We start from the raw sequence: 22,037 nt of genomic DNA, 5'->3' as shown, positions 1-22,037 counted from the left end.
GTTATGTAGAAATACTTTATAAATCTCTACTGCTTTAATTAACTCAGTCAAGTGTTAGGCAATGCTTTTTACTTCCTTTAAAAATGAAAGATCTTACTTGATAAATAAAAATAAGATTAGAAAAGCAAGACTGTTTTGTGCTTGGGTATTGTTGAAGGAGCAGATATGATGAGATGGTTTCAAATTGTGAGATGAAATATTTTTCCAGACTCTCATTATTTATACTTTGGAGGTCACCGTTTAATAATGAACACCAGAAGCACTTTGTTCCTATGGAACCAGACATGATGTCACTTCATTTATTCGCCATGTTCCACAGGAACTTGCTCTGAGTTATGAGGCCACCACCTAGAATTGAAGCTGTAGACAGTTGTAAGCTTTCTCTAGTCTGTCATGCCCATGTTTCCTATTTTAGAGCTGACTGATCTTCAGATAACATATGGTGGTGCAAGTAATTGGAAAATTGGCAGACCTGTCAAGAAAGTATGCTAGATGACACAAAAATGCCATGCTTGGAGCACATAGTGTCTCCGAAGTTAAATTTATTGTTTTTCATCAAACGGTGAAGTAAAAATACCTGACTGACCCCCTTTAAAAGGACACTTTTTAAAGGCAGGTGTGATTTCAAAAGACATTTTTAGGTAGTTGATAAAATAAGTTACTTTAAAAAATACAGAAATTTTAAGACAATGTGTAGTATAAAACAGCACCCAATATAAATATTTAAATGTTACATAATTTTTGCATTTTGTTATAGCCTTTTCCCTAGGATTACTAGAATCATAATAGTCCATTCTTCAGAGAAATAGAGTTAAAATGTATTAAGTATAGCCGCTAAAAATGCCCTAAAGTTTATATTTTAATGTTTTCTAAAATTTATTTCACAGGAAGATGAAAATGAAGCTGAAAGAAAAAATATATCTCAGGAGCTCAGCATGGAACAGAAAAATCCAAAGAAATAAAGGATTTTCTGTAGTGTTTTGAAAAGTTTGCAACTTATGTAGTAGCAGATAAAATTTCTAATTGTAAAATGTTAATTGTAAAATCTTAATCTGCAAAATGTTCTGAATAAAGTTGTTGAAATGAAATAGGAGCTTGCATTTGAAATTTGTATGTTTTTAGAGCAGTTTAAACTTTTATATAAAAGTTAGGCCTTTAAAAATATATATTTTTAAAATTCTTAACTGAAATTTGAGAATAGAGACAATTTTTTTCTTATCTGTAACCTAAGTGTTAGTACATCTGAATGACCTGAAAGAAAACTGAGTCTTTTATCCCCTACTAGTCTCTTCTTCAAGGACCTTAACAGAATTCCAGTTAAATTTATAAAGAAAAAACAGCATAGTTCAAAAGTGAACAAGTGCATGTGAAAACACTTAAAATCAACCAATGCCACAAGATGAAAGACCATTGTCTGATTTCAACATATATCAATTTATATATGACCTAATATCCTAGGATTGCAGTTAAAAGCTAAAAAGAAATGATGTAACATTTTCTGTGGCAGAAGTAGGGCCATAATTTTTGATTAATAAAATACTAAGGACCTACTGTGTACTGGTCCCTATACACTTTTCCTGGACATTTCAAGAACAGTTCCTACCTGTTTGGCTTAGGGATTATGTAAAATTTCTTTAATTCCCATATTTCTCATTTCTCAGCAACCAGCCATTTTTCTTTCCCTGGTTCCAATTCCCAAGCTATCATTTTCCAACTATAGTAGGAGCAAAGAACCTACTTGCTATTTGCAGAGCCAAATGTTTTTGGTAGATGTCTTTGTTTGATTATTTAAGGCAGACTTGCTTAAAATAAGAAACAGAACTTTGGAGGCTAATAAGAGAATGCCAGAAATACAACTTCCCTTGAGGATAGAATTCATGTGCTTACCCTGTGGCCATAGTTTTATCACATGTGTCTGACAAGCTCAGTGAGGGTGTCACAGTGGGACATGCTGGCAGCTATGATACAGTGGGCTGAAGTGGGAAAACTGCAACCAGGCAAGATAGAAAATTCATTGCAAAGTCCCAAATAATGCATCATATGTGGATATTAGGAAAAGAGCTGTACCCCACAGACTAGACCCCCTCAAAGAATTTAGGAGCAAAGACAGAGACTAGGAAAAGTCTGGGAAGTCTGCAGAGGGCTTTCACAATTATCAAATACAAATTAATTTGACTTTCCCCCTATTTTTTCCATTTAGTGTCACTTTTGAAAAGAAGGAATAATACATGATACATATCATAGTTGACATGTAATATAGTTATTATTTGCAGGCACTATGCTATATGCTACTTGGTATGCATTATCCCACTAATCATCCCAATGAATATATAATATAGTTCCTACCGTGTTTCCCCGAAAATAAGACATCCTCCGAAAATAAGACCTAGCGCAACTTTGGGAGAAAAAATTAATATAAGACACTGTCTTATTTTTGGGGAAACAGGGTATCACCCTTCCCATTTTATCAATGATTAATCTGAGGCTTAGACATGGGAAATAGCCAAGGTTACATACTTGTAATTTAATTGGCAGACCCAAGCAGCATCACCCCAGAATATCACATTTTATCACTGTAAAATTCTCAATTCATACCTCTTTTCAATCCACTATTCTCCCCCTTTCTTCTTAGCACCTCATTCATTACCTACTAATCCTCCTTTAGTTATTTCTTTCCCCCACCTTCTTAGTACACTTAACTCATTTTGAAGACCTGCTTGAGTGAAATAAGCGAAACTATTATAACTACTACTAGAGACCTGGTGCACAAAATTCATGCATGGGGGTGTGTGTCCCTCAGCCCAGCCTGCACCCTCTCCAATCTGTGACTCCTTGAAGGATGTCCGAATGCCTGTTTAGGCCCAGTCCCACCAGGATCACGCCTAAACGGGCAGACATTCCTCTCACAATTCAGGACTGCTGGCTCTCAACTGCTCACCTGCCTGCCTTCCTAATTGCCCCTAACCACTTATGCCTGCCAGCCTGATCACCCCCTAACCACTCCCCTACAGGCTTGGTCACACCTAACTACCCTCCCCTACAGGCCTGGTCACACCTAACTGCCCTCCCCTGCAGGCCTGGTCACCCTAACTGCTTTTCCCTGTAGGCCTGGTCCCTCCACCCCCAACTGCTCTCTCCTGCAGGCCTGGGTTCCTCCTAACTGCCCTTCCTGCAGGCCCGGTTGCCCCCAACTTTCCTCCTCTGCAGGCCTGGTCCCTCCCAACTGCCCTTTCTTGCTGGCCATCTTGTGTAGGAGTGATGGTCAATTTGCATATTACTCTTTTATTAGATAGGATTCCACCTGCTCCAGAATATGAAAGCCCTGCTTTATCTTTTTATATTGAGTTACGATGGAACAACAGGTATTAAGGTATCTTACTGCTTTTCAATGATTTTTCAATAACTTTATGGCCATATTTTTCAGTGAAGTGCTTATTTAATTATTAGTATGCTGTCATCTCAGCTCTTAATTTTTTAAATTTCTAAAACAAGTTTTAGGTATGAGAGGCACAGTGACACTTAGCCATCTAGCAGGCATTTTAAATATTTAAATTTAAGTGATATCTTTAACCATTCAAAAACCCCGTTCCCTTTCTAATTTTCTTTTCTAAATATATACCCCTTGGTTTAGGATAGTGAGTAGGACAGAAGAACCACTATCAATTTCCTTTAGGAAAAAATGCACCGTGTGCATTTCTCAAAGTTTAAGGGTCCATACATCCATGCCATAAGTACATACATATAAATCTTGCTGTAATACTAACATTGCCCACATTATGTGAATGATTAAGCTAGTCACTTAATTTGAATGAAATTATTCATATAATTTATATTATGAATATAATGCATATTGTTGATTATATTAATGTTAAATAACATTATATTATAATAATGCATATAATAACTCTGTAGACTATTACATATTATTTTAGCACAGGTTACCGTAACAAAATACCCGAGGTTAGTGGCTTAAGCAACAGATATTTCTTTTTTTTTCACTGTCCAAATGCCTATTTTATAACAAATCTGAATCATGCTAAGGAATACTAGAGTGAAGTCCCAATGAAAAGGCTATGGCAATATGGATTATATGTATGTAGGGTCCTTAGAAAAGTTTATAATTAGAATATAATCTAAAGGTTGATTTGTAAAGAAGATAAACCACTGCACCTATTTTATCTCTATATCTCCATTACTTAGTTCATTTTCTGACCCATGCTAGGTGTAGAACTACCACAGAAGCCAACTTATAACAATATACACTATCTAAAGAACCAAATCCCCTTCTAATTAATGATTCCTGTATAATTTCCACCTGCTCAATCAAACTGTACTGTCTTCATGTTAGTTACTGAGATATATTTCTTCACACCTTCAAAGAATTTAAAAGCAACACAACTTTTAATCAGTATTTTTCTCTATTATTCTGATGAACAGCATTTAAAAAAAAATATTCAGAATTCTCTTTCCTCAGGTCTATGGAACAAACAACAGAAATAGCAAGGGGTGTTATGTTGTTCTCTAATGGAATGTACTGGGAACTAAATGCCCAAATTCTTAAATTCACTCAGCAGAACTTTCTTAGGACTCACTTATATGGTATGCACTGTCTATCAATCACTGGGGATTCAATAACAGACAAACTTCCTTTGCTGTCTCTGTCCTGAAACTTTTAAAAATGCTTAATTTTTTAATAAGGGGCCTCACAGTTTTATTTTGCAATTGGCCTATAGAACACAAAACAAGTGCTACTAACATGTACTGCTTTTATATTTAAACTAGAGGCCCGGTGCACGAAATCCACACATGGGGGTGTGTAGCTTTAAGCCCCAGTCTGCATACTCTCCAACCTGGGACCCCTCCAGGGATGTCCTACTGCCCATTTAGGCCTGATCCTTGCTTGCTTGTCTGCCTTCCTAATTGTCCCTAACCACTTCTGCCTGACAGCCCAATTACCCCTAACCCCTCCCCTGCCAGCCTGATTGCCCCTAACTGTCCTCCTCTGCTGGCCTGGTCACCTCTAACTGCCCTCCTCTGCAGGCTTGATCTCCCCCAACTGCCCTTTCTTGCAGCCATGTTCCCTCTCAACTGCCCTCCCCTGCTAGCCATCTTGTGGCAGCCATCTTGTGTCCACATGAGGGCAGCCATCTTTGACCACATAGGAGCAGCTATCTTGTGTGTTGGAGTGATAGTCAATTTGCATATTACTATTTTATTATATAGGATTGTTATTATTATTGGGATATGTTACATACAAAGAAATCATTTTAAATGTGCAGTTCAATAAATTTAGTATATATGTAGTCATCAGTTGAATCTAAATATAAAGCATTTCTATCACTTCTAAAAGTTTTCTTGTGAAATTCTGTAACCACTAACACATCCCTACTAAAGCCACTGATCTGCTTTCATTCTTATTAGTTTTGCCTGCTCTAAAATTTCATACAAATGGAATAATTTTTGTATATGTTGTTTTGAGCCTGGCTTTCTTCATTCAGCATATTTTGAGTTTCATCCATGTTACAGCATGAATCAGTAGTGTGTTTCTTTTTATTGCTGAGTACTTTTTCATTGCATAAATATACCAGAATTGTATGTCTACTCACTTATTGCTGGACAATTGAACAGACATACAAAGGAAGATATACAATGGCCAGTAAGTACATGTAAACATGCTCAACCTCATTTAGTTATAAGAAAAATGCAAATTAAAACCATAGTAAGTTACCACTGCAGATCCACTAAAAGGACTAAACTGTCCAATCCAGCAGCCACTAGTCAAAGGTGGCTATTTGGCACTTAAAATATGACTAGTCTTGATTGAGATGTAAATAAAATACATGTCAGACTTTGGTGACTTTGCATGAAAAATGGTAAGAAAGCTCATTAATTATTCTGATTACATGCTGAAATAATATTTGAATAGGTTTAGTTAAATAAAATGTATTAGTACTATACATTTAAACTATCTTCACTTTTTATTATGGTTCACAGAAAATTGGAAATTACATATATGGTTTCTATTTCTACTGGACATAATTATTCCTAAGCTATAATATAAAGTGTGATAATAATTCATTAGCTGGGCCATGCCCAGACTATAAATTCATGAAAATTGGGAAATAATTAGTTGTATCATTATCAGCTGCTAATTTTGTGGCAATGCCTATGCAGCAATAGAAAACTAATAGAGATGTCACATAAGAGGTTGAGGATAGGTTGCTGCTGTGAACAAGTTAGGCATTCAGCCGCATTAACCAAATCAGTCTTCAGGAGTAAACATGGATGTTTTAAATCCATTCATAACCTTTCTCCCTGAAGAATGGCCACTTTGTTAATGAGTTTATTGGAAAGGCAATGATGTGGCCATGGCAGAAAGCTGACTAACAGCTAAATGGCTTTGTCATCTTGTCTACCTGATTATTACTCAAGTATAAAATGGTACGCCACTTTGCGAAAGAGTTTGCAAGTTTCATGTGAAATTAAACATACCCTTAATATATGACCCAGTAACTCCATTATAGATTTTTATACAAAAGAAATGGAAGCCAAAAATGAGAGGCATCTTTTTTTTTTTCTTTTTAAGTAAAAATCATATTACTTCATAGCGGTTATTCTTTTCAGAATACACTTGTCACGCTAAGTAGTGTGGTTCATAAAATGAGTATTTAATCTTTGATTTTCTCTCAGGGAAGTTGGATGTGTTGTGCAATAGCATTTGTAACAACAGTGTAAACATTAGAAATACTCAATGCAAAAGATGCTAATGAAAGTTTTCAAAGAAATCAACATACAAAAAAATTCAATGTTCAAAAAACAGTGTGATATCTTATTGAAAACATTTAATGTAGTTAAAGCTTTTTAATGATTGCATGTTCTGTTTTAATGGTTTTTTAATGGTCTTTGCAGTTGAAAATGCATTTAAACTCAATTAAAATTTTTTATATCATAACTATAGCTTTTGGACTATTTCTATCCATTTCCCTTTGGACTAAAAAGCTTGAGGGAGGAGAAAAGCAAGACATGTGTCCAGTTACTCCGACTTTAAAGGCTTATGAACTGCTTTGTGTTTCATTCCCCCACACACCAAATAGGACTTGCCCTCCCTGGGGTATAACAGTTCTCCTCTTGTAACTTTTTGGTCATCCAGATAAAATTATGTGAGTCTAAGTCACTTTGCTTGTTTAGGTGGTTTTTTGTGGTTTTGTTTTTTTTTTTTTTTTTAGGAAAGCAATAATTCTATTCTTTTTGCTCAGATTTCAGGGCATGTTCTTTCTGCACAACAATCACTAATGCCTTTCCATTAAGCTTAAACAGTAGCAGGCATTTGATATAGCTGTATTGTCCTATATCCACTATAATTTGTCTTGATTTTCCCAAATGTAGGAAACGGTTGCTCTTTAAATTGAATGTATACCCGCTTCCCACAAAAAAGGGAGAATGTTTTCTGAAACTGCACCACTCCCATGGCTGCGGAATGTTTATTCTGAAGTTCACTGAGAAAAAAGAAACAAGATCAATTAACTGCTAATGACGTTGTCTCAATGCCATGGGTCCCTGAGGCCTATACATGTCTGTTGGTGTGGCGCTAACTCCATATGGGCACCTTACATTGCCTGATCTTGGGCTACACAGATTCATTCTGACTAGTGAAGGTTGATTAGAAACTTATTCCCTTTCATATTACCTCAAGAAAACAGTTATTACATAGCCATGAATGAACACATTTCATTTCCACCGTGTTCTGTCCTAAGCAATCATAGCAGGTAATAAATGTCTCCCAACGGTGAATTCAATGTGGAGTCCATGGTTTTGTTATCTCCAGAGGAAGTTAAGTGCTAAAGACAGCAGCATGAGAACTATGGCATAATTCTGATTTGTTTCAGAAAAACTATTAATTTCCTTGTTACAAAGCCAAGTAAGAACAACCCTTTAAAATTATTGAACCATGAGAGCCATTTGCCTTAAGAATTTTAAATTTGGAAACAGACTCATGAAATTTATAGCTTTAATGAGACATTCTTTGCCTGCAGTCAAGATGAGAGCTATTATAGATCATTGGTTTCCCAGCGTGACACCTATGTGTTCTTATGAGCACTTGATATCATTAGGCTCATAATAACACAGACATCATCACATTAACGTCTGGAAGGTTCACTTTTGTCTCTTAGTTTATGTCTTTCATTTACACCTACAGCATGCTAAATATCTCACTCTAGAAAATAAGATATACTCGACCTTCATTGATACTATTAGTGGAGTGAAAAAGTCACTATTTTTCATAGGCATGTTTCAAGCCAAAAACAATCAATAGATATGGTTTCCAGAAAACAATAAACTGAATTATGTATGAACACGATATCCTTCCTTATTGATACATAAGGAGCAAGAAATGTGGCTCTCCCTGATTCGTGTCAGTTTCAACCATTATCATGTTAATATTCAGTCTAATTCTAAAGGTGATACAAGATTACTGTTGCTGTTAAAGATAGATGAACTCTCTCAGAATATTCAGATTTCAGGGCATTGAGAAAGGCAGCTTTCTCAATACAGTGTCAGAAAGAGGTAATGACCACTGCAGGAGTCTATCACTCTGTGCTCCAGGATGAAATAACGTGTGCAAGAGCTTGGGGGACGGACTCAAACCTATTTGCAAAATTCATTATTTTGGACCTTATTTTTTACATAAATGAAATTCTGCAATTAAGGAACCTAATACAACAAGCTCTGTCCTTAGCTTTGTGCAAGTGTTTGAAAGATTTGTCCATAAGTTTATGATCCCTCTACTACTTATCATCAACAGTAATATCAGACGCATGAGAGTGGGGAGAATCCCACGTACTCATAACTGAGATGCAACAAGAGTAGTAAGAGTTTGTCATGCTTGCTCTATCTATGTATTTTCCCCTTAGCTCCCAAATGCTTTTTAACATCTATTTTTCTCCTTTCAACAATTCATTTCTGATTGGATATGTTTAATGCATACATTTTTTTCTATGACAGATGCACATTTTCTTTTTTTTTCTTTTTTTATATGGTGTGACAGTCACGAGGTTAATCTGGATGGTATGGAAGATTGGACCATAGTATATTCTGCTTTGTGCATCTCAGGCCACATTTCCAATGAGATTCTAAAGATACTTGCTTTGATTTTTTTAATGGTGATGATGAAAGAAGCATAAATGATACAGAATCTCAATTTATGTTTGCATTTTGCATCTTAGGCAGAAAAATAGAACTAATCAGAGCTGCCAATTACAAAGGAGAACACGTTTCAACCTCTAGAGCACTGTTGAACCCAGACATCTTTCTGATTATACCCACAAGGGGACAAAAGTGGTGCATCCGGCAGCGCCTTCAAAAATATATCTCATTAGTAAAAATCAGATTAACAAATGGAACATCTGTTCAAGATCATGATTCTTTCCTGATTTTTTTAGACTGTATATTTTTGGCAAGTATTGATTCGGGGTTTGAAGTATACATTTAATTATGCCTAATTCTATAAGTCAGGAACCATCTTATGCAAAATGTTTTAGTAGGCTGTTTGTCTTCAGTGCCCAGTTTGTGAGTTCTTTATTTCCTCATCCCAACCCAGGTCTATCTTCCTTGAGGAACAACTTCTGCTCAAGACCTCTCCTCCATACCTGCTATTTTTCTCAGACTCCTCTAAATTCTAGTTCTCCTTCTGCCTTTCCTCAAAGGCAGAATTTCTTTCCTGCAGGGTTTTCACATTCTCTTTTTAATTACATGGCGAGAGAACAAGCTGATAAACATGGTGAATGAATTAGACACGAGTGTATTATCGATAGTTAGGCTCGGCTAGGCTATGCTGTAGAAACGAACATCCCTGAAATCTCAGTGTCTTAAACCAACGAAATTGACTTCTGAAGCACATCACTGTCTCAGGTAGCTTTCTTGGCAGCTCTTGGAGAAAACTGCCTCATGAATTAATATGCTCACATTGCAATTTTGTCATTTGAGTGTTCAAATGACATAGAAAATAGTCCTGATTCAGTGCTTGGTTAGAAGTTGATAAAGGATGCTATAGATCACTGAGGGGAGCAGCTAAAGAAGCCCAGGGGAGTGAGAAGCACCCCATGAAAGTACTGGGGTATGGCTCTGAAGACATGGGGTTTTACCATAAGCACTGGGATAGTGTTTTGGAGAGATGAATAGACACAAGAGTTCTCAAAGGTTAAAGATGATTCAACATGCCTGGATCCAAGAGAATGCCAGGCAGGAAGTGATCAGAGCTGCATCTGGAAAGACAGGAAGGCTTGGGGGTTTTACTAAGGCACTTGGACTTATAGAACTGGTTATTTATTAAAGTCAAGTAGGAAGAGAAAATAGTGGTGATGACTATACCACACTGTGAATATAATTAATGCCACTGAATTACACAATTTAAAATGGCAAATTTCATGTTATGTACATTTACCACAACTTAACAATTGATCATTTAATATAGCTTTGGACTGTATACTCTAAATGGATAAGTTATATGGTATGTGTGTTACATTTTAATAATGCTTTAAAATAGATTTAAGCCTAAACAGATAATAAAATCACATGAGGAGCTTTTAAAAAAACGGACGCTTGAACCCCACCCAAGGGTCAATTAAATCAAATTTCTGCAGGTGAGCTGAGCATCTGGTACTTCAGAAGTGCTCCAGGTGATTCTAATGTGTGGTCACGTGCAGAACCCCTGCTGTAGGCAATAAGGAGCCAGTGGAGAATTTTAATAAGGAGAATAACATGATCAGATTTGCAGCTTAGAAACCGGCTTATCTGCTAAGATCTTTCAGTAGCTACAGGAGCATGCATATGGTAGACCCCCCTTAAGCATGGGAGATACATTCCAAGACCCCTGTGGATGCCTGAAACCATGGGTAGGGGTATGTGTACATACCACTTTTTCCTAGGCAGACATTCCTATAATCTATTTAGGCCCAGTAAGAGATTAAAAATAATACCTAATAATAGAACAGAATAATTATAACAATATACTGGAATAAAAGTTATGTGAATGGAGTCTCTTTATCTCTCAAAATATCTTATTGCAGTGTATTCTCCCTTCTTGTGATGATGAATATGATAAAATGCCTTATTAAGTCAAAACTTTTACCTTTTCACTTAAGGGAAGCACTTTACAGCTTCTCTTTGGCATATCCGAATTGCCAGCATCACTACTCTTTGGCTCTGGGGCTGTTATTAAATAAAATAAGGGTGACTTGCTATTTAGAGTGGTGCACAATTTAAAACTTATGAGTTGTTCATTTCTGGAGTTTCCCATCGAATATTTCCACAGTGTCTGAAACTGTGGAAAGCAAAACTGCTTGTAAGCGTGGGACCACTGTGGAGACTTTATTTATAATTGCCTGAACCTGGAACCTCAAATGCCCCTCACCTGGCAAACTGATAAATTCTGGTATGTTCAGACAACAGAATGCCAGTCAGCAATAAAAAGCTCGCCACCTTGACCCATATCCATTCTCTATATTTCTGCCGTCTTGGGTTCTGTTTGACAAAGCGGAATTTTACCCTGTTTCCTTTGGGGCTTGTCTGCTGCCCAGCTAAGCTTTCTTCTGAACCTTAGCAATGGCATGCAAGCCAGAAACCTCATTGACTTTTCCTTCATTTTTAAAAGTTATGATTCACATGTAGTAAAATACGGTTCTATCTGTTTTTTGACAAACCATACAGTCTTGTAATTGCTACCACAAGTAAGATAAGCAATTCCATCATAACTTCCAAACTCACTTGCTTCCTTTTATAGCCAACTGTCAATATCTCACCCCCAACCTCTGGCAATTACTGTTTTCTGTCCCTAGAGTTTACCTTTTCAGAATATCATATGAATGGAATGATACAATACATAGCTTTTTGAGTGGGGCTTCTTTCACTGAAAACTGTTCATCCATGGGGTGTCATGTACCAGGACCTCAGCCCCTTTCACTGCTGAGGAGTGTTCACCATGAACCACCGTGTGTTACCCAGTCACCCTCTGAGACATTTCAGTGGTTTCTAGGTTTCGGTGATGATGAATACAGTTGCTATGTACACATCTTTGTGAGGAAATGACTTCCCTTTCTCTTGGGTAAATGCCATGGGATGGGGTTGCTGGGTCAAAGAACAAATTTAACTTCCTAAGATGCTACTAAGATGTTTGCCAAAGTGACTGCAACATTTTACATTCCCACAAGCAATGTGATGGCTTCAGTTGCTTCATAGCTTCACGTTTTCACTAGCACTTGGTTTTTTTGTGTGTGTTTTGTTTTGTTTTGATTTGTCTTTAACTAGTCAAGTGGACATCTCATTGTGGTTTTAATTTGCAACTCCCCAATGACTAATAATGGTGAACACTTTTTTATGTGCCGATTTGCCGTCTATGTATATAATCTTGGCTAAAGTACCCATTCAAATATTTAGCCCATTTTTTCTATGATGCTGTTTGCAAAGTTGTTTTTAATGTCTTCATCCCCTTTCTTGAGGACCGAGGCAGTCCATTGTGCCTCCATTACAATAATCACATTTTTTTCGACCAGTAAATAGCCTTCTAGGACCTGCTTTCTGGAACGGGTAGCATCCTCCTGTTAGTCTTATTCCAGCAGCCTCCCTCTACCTGTCTGAGGCCATTCTCTCACAAAGCTGACATCTCCAAACTCCCCTCTTCTTAAGGAAGCTTGCGGCTACTTTGCATTGTCACTCTCCCCTACCCCACCTCGCATCCCCCCAAGCGTCCTTCCCTTTTCATGTGGGAGGCTTTCCTCATATGTCTGGGGATCACTGACTGCTCACTGGTACTTAGAGGTGGGCACTAGGTCCACAGGGAAGCTTCTAGGCTTCAGCCTCCCAATGTCCACACCTGTCTCATCTCTTTTCTGAGCGGCTGTGCGTTTCCTCCAGGCAGCACACTGCAGCCTCCACCCTGGGTTTGTGTGTCTCAGGACAGGCCATGTTCCAAGGATGAGGGAGCCAGGGCTCTAGTGGGGCTAGAGAGTCCCATGGGCCCTCAGGGAAACTCACTCAACCTCACGGTCAGAGGGAGCCTCCCCCCTGGCCTCGGGGGAAGCTGCTGTCCCTCCGCCGGAGACTCTGGCTTACTTTCGGCAGGGAATGAGCTTCCGTTCTTTAGCCTGACTGGACAGGTTGGAGAAGTGCAGCCAGGTGTCTGTTCCCCAATTCAGTTTTTTTTTCAGGTTCATTCATGCCTTTTCAGGTTCACTCCAGCCTCCCATCATGCCTGTGGTTCCAGTTTGTGAGTTTTTATGGGCTCTGAGGCATGTACTAGTCTGATTCTCATCCCCTTTTTCAGGCACCTGAACCTCACCTTCCCTGCTTAGCTTGTTCCAAAATTTGACTTCATTTTTCTTCACTTTTCATTTGTCCTGTGATTACAAATCCCTTTATCTCTTTACTGCAATTTGACTGGTTCTTAGAGAGGCAGCAGAGAGAAACAGGGCTCAGTCCACTATTTTTAAAGAAAAGTCAGTTCTAATTTTTAAATATGATTTTCACAGGAATGTTTTAAAATTTCTTAGTCAGATACAGTTAGTTTGTAAAGACTAAAAACCCACTCAAGCCTACTTATGTAAAAGGCAGCTTTGTGTGTGAGCATAGGGCTGGCTCACAGAATCCAAATGCCAGAAAGCCTTGAACAGGCTGGAATAGGGAACTAGAAAGTCTTCAAAAATGAGGGTAGCTAGTTGTTAGCATTCTTTTCTGTAGTCTTCCATCTATTTTTCTTAACTAAGATGGGTTCCTCTCCAAATTTCTCTCTCTCTCTCTCTCTCTCTCTCTCTCTCTCTCTCTCTCTCTCTCCTCTCTTTCTGATTATTCATCAGCATAGCTTTTAAATTAAGCATAACAGGCCCCTGATCTAACTCTAGGAACTTCTAATGAATTCTAGAGCCTCACATGAAGTAACCTGGCCCAGTTCCTGAGTCAGCTGTTTCCCCACATTCAATCAGCTGTGAGAATGGTAGGCTCCTCAGTGAAGGTCAGGCCATTGGTAGGAGACATTTCTCCCAGGCCAGGGTCACTGAGACTTACCAGCCACATGAAGATTAAATATGTAGTGAACATGCCAATGCTCTGGTACATGACAGAAATCAAGTAACTTATTTTTCTCAAATAGTTTCAAATTCATGGAATATCTTCTCTAGCTCTTCCTTTAAAATGTCATTGAAACATTTTATTCCCAAATAAGCTTAAAGTCAATATAATCTAGTAAGAATAGAAAAATAAAGCTAGTCATTTTTAGCCAAGGGGCTCAGGGAAGCCACACATAGTGATGGAAACTGAAAGCATGAAGAATATGACTTGTCTACACAGGCCCTGCACGAGAAAAGCAATTGATATGCAAGGGACTAGGCCAGAACCTCTGACATGATGACCAACACTCACAAGACCTGAAGCTTTTTAATGTGTTGAGAACAATGCTAAAGTGAAAAATCTTCAATGAAATAAAAACATAAAGGATGGGTCCCTTATGAAAATAAATAGTTTATTGTAAAGTAGGTCTAAATATCAGGAGGGACAATGAAATATAAAAGAAGAGGCAAAAATATACATGAAATTTAATTTAATTTTAGAGGTATTGTGGCTTTGTACCCAATTAGCTGGGGGTAGGGAGTACATATTATTTCTAGGAATCATATTTTCAAGGATACTATATAATGGTATTACAATAACAAAAGTGATATAGTTTTGATGACTAATGATAATATAAAACTAGGGAAATAATTGTTGATTTAATATGCTCTTACAAAACCAAAATTAATTTTTTTAAAGAGAAAATCTAGTGGAATATTATTTCTAAAACTTTGAGAACAAAAAAGTTAGACACAGGTTGGTCTTTAAATATCCTAAGCTCACACAGGGAAGATATATTTCTCTGGCTTGTAAAGGTTTTCATTTTCTGCAGTTCACTGAACAGACAACATGCCTCAGCTCTTGGTGCCCATAGTTTATATTATAAAACATAAAAGGAGCTCTGAGCGTCCCTTGAAAAACAAAACAAAACACCATCACCTACAAAACCCTCTTGTTTTGTAGTCATTTAACACCTGGTTAATGTCTTTTCCTCCTGGTTTAGTGCATTGTGATCTACAATCACATGTACTCCTTAAGAAACTGGGCTGGAGGCACAGGCTTGGAGGAACAAAGAGGAACTGGCTCTACAGGGTCAGAGGAGAGACGTCTGGCAGACAGTGACCCACGTCTCACTGGGAACCACAAGAAGCAGGACCCAGCTCTTTGGCTGACTGTGGTCCTGAGTAGAGGAGACCAGAGGAAACACACTCTTGGGCCTCACTGCTAGCTCTAACACAGCCTCAGCAGTAGTCACTAACAGAAGGGCTCCAATAAACACCCCAGAGCCATCTGTGCCTTTGCTTGGCAAACACAGTTCCTATAGAGCCCCAATTCCAGACCCTCTTTGGGTTCTGTCAGTTCTTGTAACTCAGGCTTGAGCTGGATGAATGGAATATTTGCCTGCTCTGGATTCTCTTTCCTCCTCAGGGGAAAAGAGTGAACTCCCATAAGGCTTGATTTGGGTAATGCACCATTACTACCCACTCCAGCTGGGTTTCTGTCTTTCAGCAAGGCTGAGACTATTTTTATTCCTTCCCAAAGTGCCTAGAGGTAACCATGCACTACAACCAAGAGAATTCATTTCCACCTCCTAACCATCCAGGCTAGTCTATGTTACAGAGCCAGACCTACAACCTGTGATTCTTTTCAATATCAAAGTCCCCTTGTGCTTTAATTTTTATTAATTTATGTTAAAACAATTACTACCCATTAGGGACATGTCTATAATACAAACAAGGAGAAATACCCAAGCTACTCTACAAACACATAATCCACAAATGCTCATTGAAGCTCAGCATTGCTAAGGTAGATGTGTTAGAATGGAAAGCAAAATGATACCAAAAGCTCTAGGTAATTGCGGGAGATAAACTCTTAAGGTTGCTCCTGTTAAAGAAAACAGAGTGGACATTTGACAAAGGTGGCAAGACAGATTTTATTCAGGCTACTGTAGTAGGGAAGAGATACTCTAGTATAAACCTAGTTCAACTCCCTGAAGCAAAAAACAGGATACCCTTTCAATGCTGGGTGTACTAATGCAAAAGTGCTAACGGATGCTGTGAGGGGAATTGGTCAGTGTGATTAGGCCACCTGTGTCTGCTAACTGGTGCTTATTGAAGTCAGGCTCCTGTCCTCCCACAGAGAATGGGAGACAAAGACCCTGTCTTTCATGGTGATCATATTTAAAGGAATGGCTTGAAAGTCCTTGAGGAAGACATTCCTAGGTTGTAGAAGATACATCTCAAAGAAACAGAGAAAGGACTTGCAATTGCAAGTTCCCTAATGTAAACGCTCAATGAAAAGGGAGATGAGGACCTCAAGACAGATTTTAGCTAGAAGAGCTTTCTCAGGCAGCCATTTGAAGGGGTTGGAATTATCATTCTGGGGACACAGCCCTGAGTTTATAGAAGCCATGCTAGAATAGTAAAATCTCTTAGTGTGGGTGGTGGATAAAGTCATTTGTATGAAGAATTTGCAGTTTTACCTCTATGATTCCTAACTCTTGATTTCCATGCCTTTGTGTAATTCTTTCTCTTTGAGTGTAGGTGAGACCTATGACTTGCTTCTGATCAACTGGTTTCGATAAGGATGATGGAAAGAACATGACTACATTTACATAATTATGTTATATAAAATGGTAACATACATCTTGGGAAGACTCTCTGCTCACTTGTTGGTTTTGATGGAAGGAGACCCAAGTGGCAAAGAACAGCCAGCAAGAAAATGGGATCCCCAGTCCTACAACTACAAGGAAATGAATTCTGCCAACAACCTGATTGGAATGAACGATTTCCCAATCAAACCATCAGATGAGACCCATCCTCAGACACCTTGAATACAGCCTCTCAGAAAATGAAGCAAAGTATACCCAGACTCCTGACCCACAGAAACTGTGAGATAATGTGTGTTGGTTGAAGCTAAATTTGTGGTAATTTGCTACACAACAATAGATAGCTAACACAGTCAGTACTTCCAAAAGCATGTTTAATCGCACACTCTCATACCAGGCTCTATGAAAATAAAAGTTTTCACATCCAAATCATTTTGGGGAATGTTTCATTCTACATCTTCTACTACCTTGGAGAGTTACAGTGTATTCTGAGAAATAGAAAAAAGAATCTCTGTTAAATTAAAGTTACCTATAATTTTTTTTCTTTATGAAGCTGAGTCCCACTTTAATTTTTTTTAAATGTTCTTTTAAAAATATATATATTTTATTGATTTTTTACAGAGAGAAAGAAAGAGGATAGAGTGTTAGAAACATTGATGAGAGAGAAACATTGATCAGCTGCCTCCTGCACACCCCCTACTGGGGATACACCCGCAACCAAGGTACATGCCCTTGACTGGAATCGAACCTGGGACCCTTCGGTCTGCAGGCCAATGCTCTATCCATTGAGCCAAATCGGTTTCGGCCCCACTTTAATTTTTAAAATTTCTAATGATATCTGATGAAACTAGTTTTCAAATTATCACACCACAAGGGAGTGGTTGTGAAGAACAATAGCCTTCATGCTGGGGAACACATCTCATTAAGCGAATCAATTTTCAGATTCTCACTTCCTAATATTCTTTGCCCAAAACTAATACTCTTGGACAGGAGTCTTTAAGTTTCTATTTCCCACTTCATAAAAAAATAAATTTCTAGATGACACACAGAAGAACAACTTGAAATACTGATGCCCATCTTGAGACAGTGAATGACCAAAGACTGGATATCAAATCCTTCCACAGACCAAACTTTCCTTCTTTACTTTCACATTGCAGAAGAGTTTATGGGATGCAGAAATGGCTGTGGCCATCTTTGGAAAATATTGTCTGCCACAAAAGGGCAAATAAATTTACAAATGAGTCTCTTCATAGGTAATTAAAGTAAAATGAACTATGTTCAAGGGTAGGATGAGAACGTCCCCTGGGATGAAGTGTAACCTACAGCCTGAACAGCTGTTGCTGAATCTTGTCTGAGCTTGGTGGCTGTTCATGAGGAAAGAAAGAAGCTTAAAGCCCTGGGGTTCACACACACACAGAATTCATCCCCGCTGCCATGCCAGACACGTACACATTGACTCCTCACAACCACTGGAAAGGTAAGAGGCATGTAGTCGCCCTATTTTACAGGTACAGGAAATTACACTTTAGTGATTTACAAAAGTAGGACTTGAACTTAGATTTGGTTCTCTAAGTCCAATGTGCTTTTCATACCACATCACCAAGTGGACCTTCCCCACTACAGTGGGAAGGCAACTAACCAATCCTTTTGTTTTTCTTCTTTAAGGTAACACTGTATAGTTCCTTTTATGGATATTTCGCCTCTCTAAAGGGATCTGGGGAGCACTGGGCTTCCAGGGTGATATAGATGGATCTCAAGTCCCTCGAGCAGCCTGTTCAAGTTGCATTCTTAACCTTTAAGTACAATGGCAGGCCTTTTTAAGTTCATGAGATGTCTATTGGAAGACTGATGAGATTCTGGTGATCAGAAAGTACTTTTGTAATAATTATGTGGCTGAGGAATATTTATAGAAACTGAAAATTCAGTATCATATTATATAAATCGTTATAGGAACTGAGATCCACAAAGGTGACCTTACTATGACTGTTTATTCATTCCTAAAGTGTATTCAGTAATTACATAGGAGATCATGGATAGGTACCACAGTTGGCTAGAGCATCATTCAAATATGCCACAGTTTTGGGTTCAATCTCTGGTCAGGGCACATACAAGAAACAACCAATGAATGTATAAATAATGGAATGACAATTTGATTTTTTTTTTCCCTCTGTCTCTCTCATTCTTTCTTCTTTTCTCTCTAAAATCAATTTTTTTAAAAGTTACTTAGCATATGAACAGATTAAGTAATATATCTAAGTATTTCATTGTCTCTAAGTGAAATATGCCAAGAAAGAATAATGACAAAGGAAATTGTAATTTTCCCCAGGAATTTCTTTTGTAAGATTAAATACAGAAGCATGTATAATCTATTGTATAAATTTCTTTTCTTTTTTTATATCTGAACTATTCCCTAAAGAATTTAGAGATGGGCCCAGCTGGTATAACTCAGTAGTTGAGCATCGACCTATGAACCAGGAAGTCATGGTTCGATTCCCAGCCAAGGCACATGCCCCGGGTTTGCGGCTCAATCCCCAGTAGAGATTCTCTCTCATCACTGATGTTTCTATCTCTCCCTCTCCCTCTCCTTTCCTCTCTGAATATCTAAAAGCAGGAACAAACAAAACATAAATTAGGAACCAAGGTGAAGATGTTACTGGAGGAAACGGGTTCTTCAGCAGAGTCATGGGAAAAGAACTCCAGGGACACTCACGCAGGAGGAGTTTTGAGGGATAGTGGCCAGGTTTATTAGAGTGAAAGCAACAGTGCACTCTCGGAGAGACAGAGGGCAGGCAGGCTACAGGGCAATGGCTGTGTGGACTCAGGAAAGGAAGTTGCAGAGGCAAAAGGAGAGTCTTCTGCTGCTGCTCACTGTGCCCCTGATTGCAAGTCTCCTGGGGACCCTTAGAGTTCAGGACAGTGGTGGGCAAACTCATTAGTCACCAGAGCCAAATATCAACAGTACAACAATTGAAATTTCTTTTGAGAGCCACTTTTTAAAAAAACTTAAACTTCTTCTAATGCCACTTTTAAAAAATATTTTTTAAAGAAATACCAGGCCAAGGTATTTTGTGGAAGAGTCACACTCAAAGGGCCAAAGAGCCTCATGTGGCTTGCGAGCCGCAGTTTGCTGACCATGGGTTTATGAGAAAGGAAGGCAAAATCGATGTGCCCCAGAGAAGGTAGGGCAGGCTCTAAGGAGGGTGCACACTGGGTTCTTTGTCTAGCTTCCATATGGGGTTCCAGAAAGAACAGGCTTTCTTTCAAACTATCCAGTCTCTTTCCTGGATTTTCCCAGGGCTTGTCCCCTTCCTCAATCTGATCCTTTCCCCAGATTTTCCCAGGCTTTGCCTTCCCCCTTTATGGTTGCCATTTTGGCCCCAACTGCGCGTGCACTCTTCGAAAGGAATCCCCTTCTTTGTTTTCTCTGCCTTCCAGTTAATCCAGCTGAATGATGACAACTACCCCCCAGGGTTGCTGTAAGGCTGTCTTTCCTGCCTAGTCCACTAGGCAGGACATTGTCTGAAATCATGACAGTTCCTCCCTGGGGTGACTATGAACTATTTCCTGACTTGATTAGGCTTAGTTTGTTCCCTTCTCTTTTGTTAATAACTACCGCCTCTGCTGTCAGACTGGAGAGAGGTAGAATGCAAACAGGCAGGTTTTACTGAGTTATTACAGTCAAGCTTCAAATTTGGCTCTGAGCTTCCTGGAGGATAAGCAGCTAGAAATTAATGAATAGACTAACAGATTTTGATTTATCAGTAGGAAGAATATATTTGCCATTAGCTACCTAATTCTATAATTCTTCACACTCAGTATTCTTTGCCGATAAATTTAAATATGGAATTTTTTTGTGTGTGCAAAATAAAGGTTTTGCTAATTAGGAGGAAATGCATAAAGGAGTGTGTTTACTAAAGCGTTTCTCATTATGAAAAGCAATAGTTTCAAAAAAAATGTTTTAGATAAGGAAGAGAGTTTCAAAGAGTTCCCAGGTTAATCAGGAAAAGTAACCAAGGGCCTGCTGCTTTGAAGGTTTAATCCAATATGCTTATCCAGCCTCTTTGTTGAACAAATCTTGCAAATAAGGTCTTCTCAGGAGATCCACAGCATTTTCTGTGGGAGTTTGAAATGTCAGCAGAACAGGCTTTCTTATGATATGATGCTGGCATAACGTCCTAACAGTTGGAGTGGGGATGGAAATGAAAAATAGCAAAGTTGTTTTGTTGCCTGATTTTTATGCAATAGTACATAAAAGCTTTTCTGGCAATAATGACAGGCATAAGATAACAACAACAACAACAAAACACACAAAAAACACACACAAATAAACAAACCAAAGAAAGAAAACAAAGCTTGACAAGAGCCACAAACTCTTTGCTCTAATGACAGATCTTTCAAGGGCTGCCTTTAAACCTGAGTATGTGCCCTAGCCAGTTTGACTTGGTGGATAGGGTGTCAGCCTGCGGACTAAAGGGTCCCAGGTTCAATTCCGGTGAAGGTTCAATTCTGGTCAAGCCTGCTAGGGTTGCAGGCTCAATTCCCAGTAGGGGGCATGCAGGAGGCAGCCAATCAATGGTTCTCTCTCATCATTGATGTTTCTATCTCTCTCTCCTCTTCCTTCCTCTCTGAAATGGATAAAAATATATTTTAAAATAAAATTTAAACCTAAGACTAGAGCAGCTGGTGAATAAATGAGATTAGTAAATGTCTGGAACTCAACATCCTCAGTTCTCAATAATTACTAGTGCTAATAGATAAATTCTAAAAGAGGATAAAAATTATGACTCTTATGGAGATTAAAAATGAACACCCAGAAGAAGAAGAAAAAGGTAAAGATAAAAATTATGAACAACAAATACATATCTACCAACAAGTGAATCTAAAAATCAAGTGAAATTGAAACCAGTTTGGCTTAGTGGATAGAGCATCGGCCTGTGGACTGAAGGGTCCCAAGTTCGATTCCGGTCAAGGCATGTACCTTGGTTGCAGGCACACCCCTAGTAAGGGGTGTGCAGGAGGCAGCTGGTTGATGCTTCTCTCTCATTGATGTTTCTAGCTCTCTATCCCTCTCCCTTCCTCTCTGAAAAAAAAAAAAAAAAAATCAATAAAATATATATTTTTAAAAAATAAACACCCATGAAAAATTTTTATTTAATGCATTGTTGTTTTTTAATTGATTCTAGAGAATTGTTGTTCCACTTATTTTATTGTTTTTGTTGTTGTTAATCTTCACCTGAGGATATTTTTTCCATTGAATTTTAGAGAGATTTGAAGGAAGGGAATGAGACACAGAGAGAAACATCCATGTGAGAGAGACATATGGATTGGTTGA

General features: G+C 38.3%; 1 protein-coding gene across 4 annotated transcripts in view; it reads left to right on the top strand.

Annotated features, from left to right (window-relative positions):
• PHF14 (PHD finger protein 14) overlaps positions 1 to 17,137 on the top strand; it is a 150,080-nt gene extending 132,943 nt beyond the window's left edge. For 3 of the 4 annotated variants that reach the window (XR_006740965.1, XM_045578345.1, XM_036429314.2), the window contains one exon: positions 888 to 1,083. Coding sequence is in view for 3 of the 4 variants with exons in the window: in XM_045578345.1 (XP_045434301.1) it covers positions 888 to 962 (75 nt within the window). In the remaining variant the exon portion in view is untranslated. Of the gene's footprint in view, positions 1 to 887; positions 1,084 to 16,640 lie in introns of those variants that run through there. The other variant, XM_045578351.1, reaches the window with a different exon arrangement.
• Positions 17,138 to 22,037: the final 4,900 nt, after the last annotated feature.

This window comes from Pipistrellus kuhlii, unplaced genomic scaffold (genome assembly GCF_014108245.1).
Source record: "Pipistrellus kuhlii isolate mPipKuh1 unplaced genomic scaffold, mPipKuh1.p scaffold_m20_p_10, whole genome shotgun sequence".
In the NCBI taxonomy this organism is placed as follows: Eukaryota; Metazoa; Chordata; class Mammalia; order Chiroptera; family Vespertilionidae; genus Pipistrellus; species Pipistrellus kuhlii.
This window is presented reverse-complemented; position numbering and strand designations above follow the sequence as displayed.